The 17,471-nt window shown below is 37.0% G+C and overlaps 1 protein-coding gene across 1 annotated transcript in view; it reads right to left on the bottom strand.

The window, feature by feature from the left end:
• DDX10 (DEAD-box helicase 10) overlaps positions 1–17,471 on the bottom strand; it is a 245,847-nt gene that overhangs the window by 13,991 nt on the left and 214,385 nt on the right. The window contains exon 17 of the mRNA XM_036861635.1: positions 11,051–11,187. Coding sequence (XP_036717530.1) covers positions 11,051–11,187 — 137 coding nt within the window. The remainder of the gene's footprint in view (positions 1–11,050; positions 11,188–17,471) is intronic.

Genomic DNA, 17,471 nt, shown 5'->3' with positions numbered 1-17,471 from the left:
AGGAATCTCCTCTGGCAGGAATATACATAATTATACAGAGTTGCTATTAGGGTAAATATTTAAATTGAATATTAAATAATTATTTATTTGATATTAATATTAAACATTAATTTAAATATTTAAATTTTAATAATTGTCCAAGCAATTCATGGTTGAACGTTAGGATGAATGATTCCTTCTTTCCTAAAGAGAGGGCTTTCAATAATTCTTCAGGTCTCACTTCAGAGAAGTGTTTCCTAACCACTTTATATAAAGCAAACTCTCCCAATTCCTCTCTAGTTACCCTACATTTACCACTTTCATGGCCCTTATCACCCTCTCTTCTCTTTACTTACATTCTCTCACTGGAATATAAGCTTTATGAGGGCTGGGATCTAGTATCTCTATTGCTCTATGCCAAGCACATAGTAAACTTCCAGTGTGTTTAATTCCTGAATAATGGAAACGTTGAGGAAGAAGAACAGACAAGTGAAGACATTTCCCACATTCCAATTTGGTAATATGGACTCTTTATCCATACATTGAATAGGATATGTTAATGACATTATTTTCATTATATCATGCATCACTTCAACTTAGTCTGTAGGATAGTTTTGCAGACTGTTTTGAATATAGGGCCTGCCATGTTGTGTATCTGAGGCTTAATGAATGATTTTGATGAGGAAAAAGGAAAGTTGATATCCCAGAAGACATTCAATTCTATTCTTGTAAATGTATATACTCATTTAAAAACTCCTGCCACAGTTTTGTTTTTAGTAATTAAAATGATTATCATATATTAATGACTCTATTACATATCATACTCTGCTTTCTTTTCACCCTAATTAGATCTTCATGGTAACCTTGCAAGGTAAGAATTATCATCTGATAAAGAAAGACTGATGAAGAAAACTGAGGGTCAGAGAGGTTAAGTAACTTAATGTGTCCATGGTCCACAACTTGTAAAAGAAAGTAACATTCAAACTTAGGTCTGTCTATCTGACTCCAAAAGTCACAATTATCCCGCAGGGCAAAGTAGCCTGACTTTGTTCTAACACAGACTTAATTTCACAAAACTCCTACTTCTCCACATGTTGCCAAGTTTAGGATACGGAATGTAGATCCATATTCCCAAACTATATGCGGTGGTGCATGTGGGCAAGTCATTCAGTCTCTGGGTTCATAGAACCATAGTACAGATGCATCTGAGACCATTCTTCCAGGAACAGACATACTTTAAATTCCTATGTATTAATACAGAAAGGCAAAAGGAGAGAGCCTGATTCCTTGATATAATATTTTTTCCATGTAGAGGAAACTACCAAGTCTTATTTGGCTTGATTTTTACAAATTCTCTCTCTGGCCCTTAGGAAGCTTTAGTCAACAGTCTTAACAGATGTAGAAAGGGATGGGACATTCCAACAAGAAGAATGTAACCATTAGTACCTGCCATGAATAGAAAGACTACTAATTGTTAAACAGCATACTTTAAATAAATGATGTGTGAATAAACTCCAATACAAGACATCAGAATGTCCTCTGTAACCTGGAAACCACATTCCCTGGGCTACAAGGGTGCTGAATTTGGAACTGCTACTCCAAATCTCAAGAATGTTCCAAGTGCTGTCTGATATGATTGTGGCCAAGGCACTATAGAAGAAAAGATTTGCTGGGAAAACTTTTCGACTTCTTCCCTGGTGTATGCAAGGCTTTATAGAAACACAGTGTAATGGAGTGAGCACTAAACTTCCAAGGACACTGGGGCAAGCAGTTCCAATAATTAAGTTACAAAATGGCAACCAGAATCACCAGGGATTCTGTAATCCTGATACTGGAAGACTGTGCAGCCAGAAAGCATCATGATGCCATATGTTAGAGCTCCTTACTTCTGTACTGGCTGCCTTTGTTCATGCACAATTAAGGCTGTGAAAGTTGGTGTGTGCTACATCATAAAATGGAGGACCAACATCACCATACAAGCCTGTTCAGAAATCTAACAAATGCCAGGACAAGGGGCTGCTGGAAGAAAGCACACTCCCTTTACTACAGTGTCTGTGCAGCTTTCAACCTCATGCTGTTTTCTCATTCTTTTTTGGAATGCAAAGGGAAGAAATCAGGGGAAATTGCAGACTGAGCTAGCTGCAAGGAAGCTGAGGACTGAGGTGGAGAGCGAAGTATTCACTCACACAGAAACCCTTGGGTGTCCTTTTACAACATGCTGCCAAACTGTGTGTGGAAAGCTACCAAGAGTTCAGCATCTGAATGTCCAGTTTGTGCCCCTATCGAATAAAACTCTCCTTCTTGCATTCATATCAGTAAATGTAGCTTGGACTTTTTCTTAAAGAATTTTAAGCTAATAATAAATGACCTTGGGATCATTAAAAAGTTCTCAGAGATCTCTATACCTATCCTTAAGTACTGGCACTCTGGTATTCAAATACGTTGTGCCAAAGACTTTCCCCTTATCATAAATTTTCACTTACAAGGCCATGGCAACAGTCCTAATGAAGATTAATTACTGCAGTACATTCCATAAAACCTGCCCAGTTTCCTTCTGATGGTGAAGGCTATCGCATATAGAAATGGAACTGAAAATGTATCATGTCCTTAATGTCTCTGTTCTAGCTGCTCGGTACTAGAAACGGATCTGTAAAAACAATTTAGTCAAAGAAAAGATTGACTGGCTCAGCATTCATTACAAACATAACTGCAAGAGTAGACGATATCCTCTTAGATCAGAACTCTAATAATCAGAGAAGGCTGGGGATTGTGAGAAGGCAACAGTACACAAGGGACTGCAATCACACTACTGATCCGTGTACATGTTCCCTTCTAAAAACCACAAACATCATTTGGGACGGGCAAAAAGTTTTGGCTCCCCCAATCTCTATTTTTTTGGTTTATAAACCCACTTAAGAATTTGATGAAAATTCGTGACGCTTTTGCCAGATAAAGGCACGGGAGTGTCTGCTACATGCACACCCAAACCATCATTTTGCATACAAGTTCAAGATGTTTGAGATTCCCCTAAAGTTCATCCGTGGAGTTCAGGTTAAGAACTTCTGCTCTGCAGCAGTTTAGAAGACATACATGATTTCTCTTCTCCCAGATTAAAAAAAATATTTAAACACTCATACTAGTTGGGTTTATGTTATGGATTTTTTTTTTATAAATTTATTTATTTAGTTAGTTATTTTTGGCTGCATTGGATCTTTGTTGCTGCATGCGGGATTTCTCTAGTTGCGGCGAGCGGGGGCTACTCTTCGTTGCGGTGCGCAGGCTTCTAGAGCGCAGGCTCAGTAGTGGTGGGGCACGGGCTTAGCTGCTCCGCGGCATGTGGGATCTTCCTGGACCAGGGCTTGAACCCGTGTCTCCTGCGTTGGCAGGCAGATTCTTAACCACTGTGCCACCAGGGAAGCCTATGTTATGGATTTTTCTTGCTACTAATCTGTATGTAAAATATTTCTGCTCCCCAAAAGCAAAACAGCTTTTCTCCTCAAACTACTTTCACTGATTAGTTTTTAATATTCAAGATCACCACCTACCCAATCATGTCCCCAATGTTCTAGCTATCTGGTAAAATTAAGTTTTACAGTTTAGACTAACTCTTCATTAGTCTTTCAAATGATTTCAAGAAAGAGAAAACCCAATGTTCAACAAAGTTATCCATTAAAGAATTACTTATAATAGCAAAAACAAAAGAAAACAAAACCAAACAACTAAGCATGAGTATGACCTAAAATTCTAAAAGAGGAATGGATAAAGAAATTATGGCATAACTAAATGATGTAATATAGTCATTAGGTATTAATGCATTCTACATGAAGCAATGTGAAGTAAAAAAAAAAAGGGTGGTGTCATTCTCAAGGATGGTCCTGAGAAAGTGTCATTTTCAACAGTCTTTTCGGTGAAAGCAAAGTCAACATGCACCATAATCAGGGCAGCAGCCAAGAGAACCCTACTAGGTGTTTCATCTACTAGGTGGTTCACCTTGGCCTCATGGCATCCTGAGCCATTCATCCATCTTCTTAGAGATCCTAGTATTTTTGAAACATGACAAACCCACCACTGTCACTGAGTGACAGTTATTCAATGGGTGTCTAAATGACAGAGGAGTAGAAAGCACAGGGCAAAACCTGAGACTGCAAGTAAGGTCAAGCTGAGAGCTTCCTAAACCTCAAATTTCTCAAAATGTGTTTTCCCCATCCCAACCCTCACCTCAGAAAATAATGCCTTCCTTCCTCAATAGGTAGCAACCTTTCCCCTAAGAGTCCCAAGACAAATAATACTGCCTTCCCACTCCTCTCCCACCCTCCCCACTCCCCTCTCCCTGCTACCCCAACAACTTGCCTCGGAAGTTTGTCCATTCATGCTTTACATCACACAGGATATGCTTTTGTTTTGTTTTAGGGCAATGGCAAAAGGGAGAAAGACAAAAGGAACACAATTTAAAGAAAGTCAAGTAAATTAACTTTTCTTGTTATTCACAATTCATGTTAAGTGCTGATAAAAGCTCTATGAACTTTGATAGGTCATGAACCTTGTATTTCACAAAGAAGAAGAGATGATTGAGATTTTCTCTTGAAAGCTGCTAGGCATATTGGAATCAGAGATAAATCTCCTGAAGTTAAAAAAAAATAAAAGGAAAGAATGGCAGGCATACAATAAAGTCAATATATCACTGAGCTGAGCCAACTTCTTTCCATATCTACCACCCACAACTAGATTCACCAATGGACACTGGTTCAAGTAAGTGAAAACTATAGCCAATCCTATTTAACAATCACCTAGACTCTGAGTAAAAAAAATCCCTTAAAAAATCATCCCCGGGCTTCCCTGGTGGCGCAGTGGTTGAGAATCTGCCTGCCAATGCAAGGGACACGGGTTCGAGCCCTGGTCTGGGAAGATCCCACATGCCGCGGAGCGGCTGGGCCCGTGAGCCACAATTACTGAGCCTGCGCATCTGGAGCCTGTGCTCCGCAACATGAGAGGCCGCGATAGTGAGAGGCCCGCGCAACGCGATGAAGAGTGGCCCCCACTTGCCGCAATTAGAGAAAGCCCTCGCACAGAAACGAAGACCCAACACAGCCATAAATAAATAAATAAAATAAAATAAAAATAAAAAAAAAATCATCCCCTATATTTAGCGCCAACGATGCCACCAATTAATATAAAATACATAATGTGTCATACTCAGCCCCAACCAAAACCAGTTAAGAAAGGAAAATGCTTTCTGGGAATTTTCCTTCCCCCCAAATTTATCTTTAATGCATACATATTTCTTTTCCAGGTGAAAAGTCTTCCATGTATTACAAAGCTGACTGTGAAGTCGTAGAAGAGTAGTTGCTGGGCAAAATTCACTGAAGAGTTGTCACAGAACACTAGGAGAAACCACACAGATTAAAGTGGTTCATCTCCTTCATGTAAGAGAGAACTTTTAAAGATGGGCAAGTTCACTCAAAAACAGAAAACTAGTATAAAACAGATTTTTAAAACAAAACAAAACCCCCAAACAAATGGAAAACCAGACAAAAATCCTTGATCAGCCTTTTGATTCAGAGCTGTGTCAGGCTAGGCGAAAAGAACAGCTAATTATATTAGATGTGAAAATTTACCCTGTACAGGAAAAGGCACCAATCCATATAGAGGTTTTCATGTCTAAATTATGCCAACAGTCTCAGCACAAATTACACGTGAGTGGTCTTATACCACCTAGAATAATCTACCAAATACCCCACCATATAACAATTCTTTATAAAGCAATCTGCCTTAGTCAGAGACTGTGTTCTGTGAAGAAAAGATTGATATAATGCAGTAATAGTCTAACCACAACCTTTTTCTTTCCCTTTTTTGCTTGAAAAAGGTTAAGATTATAAATATTAAAAACTTAATTTGACTGGATAATGAATATCTGGAACATCCAGCTGCTTCTTTTTCATCGTATTCAATACTTTGCAAATTTTCACATCATTAGCAATTCACATGAAGATGGCTATAAACCAAACATGATGAATGCTACTAGATATACAAAAATTAATCTTATATTACATGTTCAGGACCAAATCTCTCTCAGCTTGTGAGGCGCAGCTAAAAGGAACACTTTTATTGAAAGAAGAGTTTAACTGGAATATGGTTAGACACTTGTCTCACTTCAAAGGCCATATTCTTTAGAATGGTAATTTACCCTTCTCCCGGCTCTCTTACAACTTAAACTTACTTCAGGTTTAGCTTAGCCATTACTCCCTTCAGGAAGCTGTTTCTGGTTTGCCAAGCCCAACTGTTAGGCCCATCACTTTCGTGCTCATCCATCCCTCTCCCCACCACCTTCCCCAGTGCACAAATCACAGTACTTAACCATCATGTTGTTTTGTAATTGCTTGCTTATCCATCTGTAACCTCCACTGAACTAAAAGTTCTGTGAAAGCAGCAAAGGTATTTTTCTTGCTTAATGTTTTATCCTCTGTACCTGCACTATGCCTGGCACAGGACAGGCACTAAAAAAATTCGTAGTTGAAAGAATTGATGGAGGAAATGTGACAAGAAGCCAGAGACTACAGATCAAGTAGATATTTTTTAACTCTTAAATAACCAGAATGTGATTTAAATAATGCAGAAAGTTGCTTCTCCAGCTCTTGGCACCACATATAGAAGCTAGACAAATATGTTTATTGTGAAAGCAGTATAACTCTACTATACGGACTATTTGGGAGATTAAGAAATGAAAAATCACTTATGAGCACAAAGATAATTACATGCAATATTTGAGGTCTTATGTCCTCAAAAGGTATGAAAGTCTATATCAAAACTCACTGGAGACAAGAACACATGATTCTGTGTAGTTCCCAGCAGACCAATGAATTCTCTGATGTCACAAAGTCCACTGCAACAAAGAGCTAGGTTTCCTACTAAATTTTTCTGTCTATTTTAATAACAATAATAATAACAACAAATCCCAATATCTTGTATTAACTCTACCTATGCTAGTTCCGTAGAAGGAATCAGAAATGAAAACCACAGAGTAAAACACAGCATGGACCAATTCGTAAGATGGAAGAAGATGAGAAAAGAAAGCAGAGAGCATCAAAGCAAGCTCTCCCTTCTATACCTACTTTCAAAAATAGCGCACAAAAGCTTAGAGCTTCCAATGGAATTCAGGCATCTGCTGCTGACTAACCAGCGAACATTCCTTCTGTACGATGGGTAGATTACCCACTCCCCCTATTTCACAGCTCTGTTTCTAAGGATAAATGGAGCTATTAATGGCAGCATCCTTAAAGTTCCTTAAAAGGAACTCAGGGTCATATAATTTTCATTGTCCCTGGGACCATATTATAAGCAAGATATCTCTTTTTGTCATGCTAACTTAAAGAAGTTGCATCTTATATATGAGAATCTCTTTTGAATCTCAGTGTTAGAGATGACAATTCTGATAATTCTACAGAGGGTTAAGGAGGGTTTAAATTCTACTGTGGCTATATACTGAGCTGAGGAGGAGGACAGAGGTACAAACTCTTTAAAATCCTATCAGACCTCCCTGAGGAGGAATTATTGACCCCAAGTTCAGTCGTTCTCCACTAAATCTGGCTCTCCTTTGCCTATTTCCTACTGACTAAGTGTCTTTCCATGTAGAGAGACAAATGTGTTACCTGTGCAGAGTATCTATGGGTGTCACCAAAGTGAAGGAAAAAGAGACATAGAAAGGAAACGTTCAAAGAAATTAGCTCATACTGGTTAGTTTGGGACTAATAGCCACTTTCTAATTGGTATAACCAGTCCTATACAAACTCATATCTGAAAATGCTAAATTAATATCCAGAGAATAACCTACTGGCAGAGTGCGGACGACCAAGAGGCTGGAACACTAGCTGTTCCTACAATTACTGAGCAGAAGCCAGAAACAGTGCATCAAATAAAACCTGTGAACAAGCCAGGAGGATCCTCTAAAGCTAACATCACAAAATCTTAGCATTCGGTCATGTCCATGAGAGGCAAAGGAAAAAAGACGTAGCAGAACTGGAACAATATAGGAAGATAGAATTGGTGCTATTATTATACACAGCAGAAGCAATTACTACTGTCAAAATCCTAGTGTACGTGAATTTACTTGTGAGTACCTCTTCTTATCCAAAACAATGTGGTTTTAGTTTACATATATCTTTATTCATTGCCACTGAGGTAATTTCAAGAGAGAAGGGAAAATGAGAGTATAAACAGAAATTTCACATGTAGACTATTACTTGTAACTTACCCTAAATCCTACCTTCTAGCCCAGGAATGGAAAACAGGTTTTATCTTGTGTACCAATCCCGACTGATTGATGGACCCTGCTTGAGAAGGACTGCTAGGACTCAATGGAAAGGAATACAGACAAGGCCTATCCTGGATGAGGGGTGGGGCAATTAAGCACTAGTAATACATTCTGCCATCCTGGGTCTAGTCCACTGGTTCTCAACTGTGAGAGATTTTGCTCCCCAAAGGATACCTGGCAATGTCTGAAGATACTTCTGGTTATCCCAACTGGGGAGGTGCTAGTGGTAGAGGATGCGGCTAGACAGTCTACAACCACCTCAAACTCTCCAAAACAAAAAATCATCTGGGCCAGAATGCCAATAATGCTGAGGTAGGGAAACCATGGTCCAGTCAAATCTATCCTATGGTTAGTCCATGGATCAGGTCTTCAGCCAAATAACATTAAATTTGTCTTGAGGTAGTTTTCCTGAGCTACCTCTCCTAATGCCATAGTAATTCTATATATCTTGTTTGGAGTATTAGAACCAGAGGATCAATTTGATTCAGGCAGATCACACTGACCTGTCCCTAACTTGTATTGTGATCACAGACAAATTATTTTATCCCTCGAAGGCTTGGCTTTTTCATCTATAAGAGGAGGGGGTTGGACTAGATAATCACTGTGCTCATACAAAGACAAAACTGCTAGCAAGCCCCTAAATGCACAAAAGGAATAAAGCCCTTGTTGATATTCTTTTCAACAACAAGATAATTTTTCTTCAGCCTAAGACAAGTTTATCAATTCCTTTCAATCTCTGCTAATGTAGTTATCAGTTATGCCTTAACTTAAAACTATTTTAATTTTCATGTAATGCTTAAATATCTCCCATCTGAACGCTTGTCAGTGAGTTAAGATGCTTTGGCATGTCTCAAGGTATTACTACCATCTTGTGCATCACCATTACACTATCTGAACCTGGCTTCTTCCAGTTCTCCAACCATCTATTCTGTCATCTCTGGTATCATTTAAGCATTATGCTTCTCTCTTTTACTCTATAAATCTCCTTCATCAATCTATTAATCAATACAAGTATTTCAGGGCCTTTCTCTGTGCCTATGACAATGCTGGGGAGATGAGTAAAGGCTGGAGCTGAAAGTATTGGCATAAAAAGACAGATTTTCTAGCTACACAGCATTTACAGGCTCATTAAGAGGATGAAACGTGAAACTATTTGAGAACAAGTCATATTAGCTAGGTGGTAGCAGGGAAATGTCACTATGAGGGTGAGAGGTGCCAAAAGAATGAAACGAAATGTCTGCTGTGCGTAGATTAAGGATGACCCAGAAACTATCATGAAAAATGTTTGAAAAAAATCCTTATGAATCAGATACAGAAGGATTGCTGACATCTTACCAGTGATTTCAAAGGCTGGCTTTATGTTTTAAAGGTATGTTAGACAGATGTGGAAAATATGGCCAAATAACAAACTGTAAGAACCAATTAAAGTTCCCTTCAGAAAGTAAAATTACACAGAGCATTTGGAAGTTAATGATATAAAGTTATACGTGTTAAGTTAGATCACATCTATCAAAATGGAGATCCCATAAACTACTCTGAAACAGGGACGTTTATATAAGAATAAAAAGGGCAACAAACAACCATACTGACAGTTCATCAAGGTCTGGACATGTGTACCAAGAAACTTTCTGAAGTAGAATATGCGTATTTACTCTTAGAGGTCAATTTCTAAAGATTAGAATTACGCCCTGGACCTAAATTATTTAACCCTTATCATTTAAATATTTTTTCTAAATCCTAATAAATTATTTTCACCTGTGGTGCTTCTTGTGGTAGTAAAGCTATTATGTCCATTACCTAGTTGTCCAATAGCAAATGTCTCAAGTTTCTGGCATCACATGGGAAGACTGCATTTTGGATAAGTCATTTTCACTATTATAAAATAATACTATGTTTAAATGAGCACAATATTAAAATGAAGAGTAACTCTGAAATGATCTCTCTATAGCATTTTTCTCCTAAGGGGATAATCTTTTTGAGACCTTTTCATAATGCTCTTAGTTAAAACCGGATTATAGCTCTCTGTGGCCTATTTTTTCAACTCCAAACTTTTCAGACTAGCACTTGAGGGGTTCCAACAAGCTTCCCCTCCCCTTCAACCATATTAACTTCATCCATCATTAGTACCTCCCCCTTGTGCCTAAATAGGCTCATTGATTTAGTTCAATCATGAACCATGCAGTTCAATATTCTCAACTTTTAAATCAACAGAATCTCAATTTAATCTAATACATAGTACTCTGAAAACAAGTGCTGAGCAAGTCATTCAATTCATTACATTTCATCTGTTTTTGGCATGGCAGCAAGTAAGTCCACATTAAAATGAACAGATTCTAATTTGAGAGAATTTGTCAAAGGCTGTTTATGTATGAGTTTTCCATTATTTATGTGTTTCTTACTTAATTTTACATCAAAGAATGTGAAAGTATAACTTCCCTTTTAAAAAATTCAGAAATAATTTTTAACAACAATCTCAACAGTGAATCAAAATAAAATCTTAACCTCTGTTTGCACTAAATATACCCTAGTGCATCAAATACTTAAGCATAAAAGATTCAGAAAGAGAGAGACGAGAAGAGAATAGACCAAGAAAAAGATACAGCTCTCATATCACCCATATATCTGTTAACAGGAATTAACAGAAACAGCAGAAGGGCCCCTAAAACGATGAGAAGGGCATGAGATGTTTGTCTCCACACATCTTTTGAACTTATTAAAAGGAGAAGACCCATATTCTTAATGCCACCAATGGTAGAAACATACCTAATTTTATTTTCCATATCTTCATTATCTGATTCTTCGGAGCTTCTGTACTTATCTGGATCTGGAAGTGTGCTTGGATCAAATCCATCATTATCATCATTACTCCAATCCAGAAAGGCTTCTTCTTCATCTTTAGCCTAAGAAAACACAAGGGAAATTGTGGTTTAAGAAAACAGCTCATAAATAATCAGGTCTTATTTCTAGCCCCAAATAAATACCCCTAACTGAGATCCTCAAATTAGAAGCCTTTTATTCTGGCGAAAGCCTCTATGTGACTTTCAGAAACATAATCATTTGCACTGAGAAAGAAAACCCATGTCATTTCAAAAGTAAAACAAAATATGGTTCAAAAAGTAAATCACTATTAAGTCCCTTAAACACAATATGGGACAAATTTGACAGTTTAATTACTTCCATGTAACTCAACTATCAAAGAAATAAAGTGTCAAATAAATTTGTTTTAGTGCTCCTGTCCACTATGCAAGTTTCAAAACTACCAAAAATATTAGGTAAAAATGTAAAAGGCCAGAAGAGAGAGTACAGAAATATCTGTCTGATAATTTTTTGACCGCAATAAATCTTAAAGCAACAATCAGATCTGTACAAGCTCATTAATAGTGAGGGGCCTTCTAAATTCGAATTAAGTACAAAGTCACTAAGAACAATTAAAAAATAAGATGGAATACCAAGATACAGAAAGTTGGGAACCATCCAGTTTCATGCAAGTAGGTAGGTATTTAGGCTTTTTTACTTTTGTTTTGCAAGGGTTTATTTTTGTCAAAGAACAAAGTAATGCAATGTTAAAATAAATTTACTACACATTTATGTAATGAACATCCATTATAACCAGTTTATTTCTGGCAGATTGGTTTTGTCACCTGGTAGATAAGAAATACAAACAAACATTGTCACATGCATTTAACAGATTATAAGCAGTAAGCAGGACTAAAAAACAATTCTGGACGAATTACTCTTAGTTACCCACTTTATAATTCTGTTTCACACCATATGAGACAAACTTCAATGATTCTTTGATTTCAAATGATTAATGCTGTTTCCCAGAAACTGAATAACAACTCAGCATAGCATAGCATAGCAATTGACTGTGCAGCCCTCTACTGAAGTCTGCTTACACTCTTTGTACAGCTCTCCCTTGATAACCTCTAAACATAGCCAAAGAAGGAAGGAGTAAAGAAAATAAGGATTAGTCACCACTGCAAAAGTCCTTTATTGCTTTCTTGGTAAAATTCCCTGCTAAAAATAAAAGGTCTGGAAACAAATATCAGAAGGGAAGAAGAAAAGGCCACCATCAGAGGCAGTAAGCAGTACAACTCAACAGCATACTACTATACGGTCCACTTGAAAATAATCAAGGATGTCAACAAAAATTGAATGTCATCATATACTGAAGAACACTAATCTCCCAGGCTACAAGATATTTCCAATTTTCCAGTCCGGTGCTCTCAAAGGAATCTGTTATCTAAAGGTGGAGCCAGAGAATTACCAAAGTAATTCTCAAGCTTTTTTGGTCCCATGGCACCTTTACATTTAAATATATGAAGGACTCCAAAGAGCTCCTGTTAATGTGGATTATATCTATCGCCATTTAATGTATTAGAAGTTGAAACTCGAATTTTAAAAAATTCATTAACTTAAAAGTAATAATAAACTCTACATTATTATATATTAACATATATGGTAACACAGTGTTTTTATGAAAATAGCTACTATTTCCAAAACAAAAGGACTCTGTTTTACATTTTTACAAATTTCTTTAATGTCTGGCTCAGAAGAAGATATCCGGATGCTCATATCTGCTTCTGCATTCAATACGTTGTTCTGGTTGAAATATACGAAGAAAATCCAGTCTCTCAGAGATAGGTAGTTGGGAAAGGGAAAAGTAATTTAACAGCCTTTTTAGAGAAGTGCAGTTACTCTCCTTTGATACTACAATAAACACTGATGACTGGAAGTTTCTTAAAAAGTAGTTACAATGTGGAATCTGAAGCCATTATCAATAAACTTTCTGTACTCTGTTACATTAAAATCCATTGGTCTACTTTGCACTTTGAATGGATCTTTTACCAGTGAATGATTTCATAACACTGTGCACCGGTCATTTGGAAAATACTGGTTCACTAAATTATGCATATCTTCCTTATGTGGATCTTCAAATATTAACACATTTCATTATACAATATTTTTTAAAATCATATTTCTTAATATCATGGTCAATATCATTTTAAATGTCTTTCAAAGTATTGGGAAGCTACTGGTGGATACAAGTTTTCTAAAATTCTAATTTTTTCTTAGAAGCTTGAATTTTTTCATTAGCGAGAAATAATTTCAGTGTTTTCTTTGAAGTGTAGCAACAAGTGTCGTTTTCCTCTGGCTGCTTTCAGAATTTTCTCTTTATCATATAGCAGTTAGACTATGATGTGTCTAAGAATGGTTTTCTTTGTATTCGTCTTTCTTGGGGCTCTGCAAGCCTCTTGGATCTATCAATGCTTTTCAGTAAATTTGGGAAGTTTTTGGCTATGATTTCTTCAAATATTTTTATGCCTCTTTCTTACCGTTCCTTCCATGATTGCAAGAACATGTATAATGGACTACTTCACAGTTCTCTTAGTTTTGTTCATTTTTCTTCAATCTTTTTTCTTTCTGTTCTTTGCACAGGGTTATTTCTACTGGGTCCTTGGGTTTGCTGTTGCTTTCTTCTGACAATTCCAAACTGTTTTTCAGCCTGCCTGGCAAAAATTTTACAGTAATTGTGCTTTTAGGCAGGTCTAATACCACATTTGTTTTTGTTTTGTTTAAATATAGTTTCCATTGCTCTGGGGAGGCTACCTATCTGTTTATTTACATACCTATATTTTCCTTTAATTCTTTTAACATATTTAAAACAGCTACATTGAAATCTATGTTAAATTCAAATCTGGGCTAACAAGAGTTTTTATTGACTACTTTTTCTTGGCCATGGATCACAATTTCCTGCTTCACTACATGTTTCATATTTTTGTAGAAAACTAGACACTTTAGATAATATATTATAGAAAAACTGAATTCTGTTAGGTTTTTCTGAGGATTATTAGATTTCTATTCTAATAGACAATTACCTTGCCTGGATTCAAACTGCAAATTCTCTCTAACCCATGGTACTCAGCTACTTATATCTCATCTCTGTTTTGTTCTTATGGCTTCCAACTGCTGTTTTTTTAGCCTGGTTTCCTATGAGTCTTCCCTCAGCCTGTGAAATGTGACACTCAGCCAAGGATTTAGGCAGAGTTGGGCTCCCCTCTCTGTGATTTCCTTGCTTCTTGGGTTTTCCCCTAATCTCCAGTTGCTCTGTTGGCTCTGAGATCTGTACTCTGATATGTCAAGCAGAATACTTCAATTAATTGTATTTTAACACCTAGAATCATTTAATATGCTCTTTTTAACATTTACTATAAAGCAAGTGGCCTTCACAAATTAAGTACAATATAATACAAAATAAATTAGAAAGTAAGTTAGTATAAACACCTTAACTCAATATTCCACTGTACATGTTTATCTATTTGAAGGAAAATACAAATTCAAAATGATGAAAACTTACTTTTAAATGGATAAAACATTATCTGGAATTTGTATTACTATGACTCTCGTGTAATTGACAACATTCAGGTCTTGCTATTTCCTGATCTACAAGATGATCCCACTGTTGATGCCATACCATATTGTCTGTGCTGCATTATACTCCTCAATTCATGACAATGACAAATAAATTTAAGTTGACAATCACTCCTTTCAGAAACACAATTTCAACCTACCAAAAGTGTAGAGATGATGGAGAAAGACATTTTCATATTGATCTTTTTTGTCTTTTAGTTCATTCTTTGAAGGGTTAGAAACATATAACTATAAAAATGTATAATATCTGTACTAAAAAGTATAATGTCTCTCTATTAATGCCTTTAATCTATTAAAAAATTTAAAAAACACTATCATCTACAACAAACACCAAGCATAAATAAAAATCACTAAGTAAAGAGGGTATTGCCATAATGAAAACATTCTGGAGAAAAGTACTGAGTTTATTGTTCTGTCAAGGTCTAGTTTAGAAGTATGCTCTTTCTAGTTAGATAAGGTGGTAAAGAAAATGGACGTTGGACATTTTAGCTGCTCTGTCTCTCTCTCTCTCTCCTTGTGATTTCATGAACCATTTAAAAGCTAATCTATAAATATGGCACCATCCTCACTTTTATCTCTCTCTGGACTCATTTTCATGAGAGACAGCACAAATACTATGATATACCTATCACCTTCCAAATGATTGTGACATATCAGTGTGTTAGAACATCATGGCTGGAAACTCACTGCTCTAAGTAAAAGGGAACCATTTAAGTCCTTTAGCAGAAGACTAAACTTATATCTTACAGATGCTGCACCCTGGCAACAATGGGAAGGGTGGTTGGAGGGTATAAGATTTGAAGGTAGGATATCAGTTTAAAAACTACAATAATCCAGGTGAGGAAAGGGATTCAAGGAAGGAAGTCGCAGTGGAGATGGAAGTGGGGAACAGGTACGAGAGATGTTAAGGATGGAGAACCAACTCGACTCTGTGGACTACATGGGTAGGTGGTACATTTCAGAGGATCATTATGTTCATAAGCAGAGTTGTACATGATAAACATGGTCTAAGAAAGTTTAATAAGTATTATGAAGACACTTTACAAAAATGCCTTCCTTCAATACGTTTTTATTAAGGAGACATGTGACAGACATACTACTAGGTACTGGGGATATAGCAGTGAATAAGACAGAGTCCCTGCCCTGATGATAAAATGAACTGTTCTAGGATAGTTATCCACATAAGCACTAAAATGAAAGCCATGTTCTTCTGTTTCTGGGGAGCAGCCACTAAAGAATGAATCGACTCCACTAGCCCTGCTAAATGCTTAACATCTGGTAGAATGCAGCCGTCAACTTATGGATCCTGGCTGTCAACATGCCTCTTTCTCTTCAGGTGCTTCCAGATTGGAAGCTGCAACCACTCCTCCCTCACTGACTGATAATTCTCTCATTTTTCTCTACCCTCCCAGCCCTACGGTCACACCCACACTCCTGTCTTAAGGCTCTGAGAAATTAAAAAAAAAAAAAAGTAGTTCATACACACTAAGAGATCAGGGTCACCTCTATGAACTGGCTGTTCCTGAAATATAGTTTCAGAACCTCTGAGAAAAATATTTCACCTAAAATAGGAATACTTTTCCTAAAATACACACTTGGAAGACTCAGTTATTAAGTAGGGCAGATGAAAATATCCAAAAAAGAAATGTAACCCAACTAGCTTTTATTTTGCTTTCAGTTTTGATGATGAGAAGAAATACAGATGAGAAGTGGCATTCTTCTACAACAAATTTATGAAGTGCTCTGACATACATTATCTTACTTCATCTTCAAACTCTATGAAGTAGGAAGAAAAAGAATTATTGTTCCCATTTTCAAAATTAAGAAAATGTGAGTCAGATGACTAAATAGCTTAACAAGGTCACACAAATATGTGCATATGCTAGGTCTTCTCCTACATCATTCTGAATCTCAACTTTCACCATTAAAGCTTTGAATTTGCTACTTGTACAATTATTTCTTCAGAATCAATAATATTTTATAAGCTTCATAAAACATATGGGGGTGCTTTCTGTGTCACCTTGTATGTGACCATCCCCACTTTCATGACCCTTGCTCCCAAGCCTCTCTTCTCTGTTGTGTGGAATATTGTACCAGCTTCCTAATGAGTCTCCCTGCAACCATTCTTCTTCTGATCACTGCAATTCTCTGTGTAGTCATTAGAATTTTTTTTTAAATAAGTTTCAAATCTGATCATGTCTGTCACCTGCTTACAAGCTTTGAAGCCACACTTTCAGATCCTGGAACAAGTCAAGCCCCTTCCCATCTCAGAGTCTGCATTACTGCTACTTCTCTACTGGAATCTTCTTCTACTTCCTTTTGCCTGGTTTGTAGTGTTTTCTGACACCAAACATGTGGTTTCTCTTCAACACTAAGTCTTCAAAGTCAAATGAGTGTCTATCAATTCAATTTAATTCCGACACTATGCAGAGTTAGCGTAGACCCCAGGGGTAAAGGGCTCAGTCCCACAAGACTCCATACTTCAGATGCCAGCTGCAAAATGCAGTCGCCAAGCTACCTGCCATTCTACCTGGCCGACTACAAATTCAGGGATTCTCACGACCCCCTCCTCAGGTTTGATAATTCTCTAGAACTCAGGAAAGTGCTTTACTTATGATTACCAGTTTATTTATTTAAAGGGTATAACTTAGGAACAGCCAGATGGAAGAGATGCACAGGACGAGGTATGCGGTGGGGATGGGGTGCAGAGCTTCCATGTCTTCTACAGGAGGGTCACCTTCCCAGCACATCA

The sequence above is a fragment of the Balaenoptera musculus genome, chromosome 8 (assembly GCF_009873245.2).
Source record: "Balaenoptera musculus isolate JJ_BM4_2016_0621 chromosome 8, mBalMus1.pri.v3, whole genome shotgun sequence".
NCBI classification, from domain to species: domain Eukaryota; kingdom Metazoa; phylum Chordata; class Mammalia; order Artiodactyla; family Balaenopteridae; genus Balaenoptera; species Balaenoptera musculus.
Note: the sequence above shows the minus strand (reverse complement) of the source record. Positions and strands in the feature narration are given on the sequence as shown.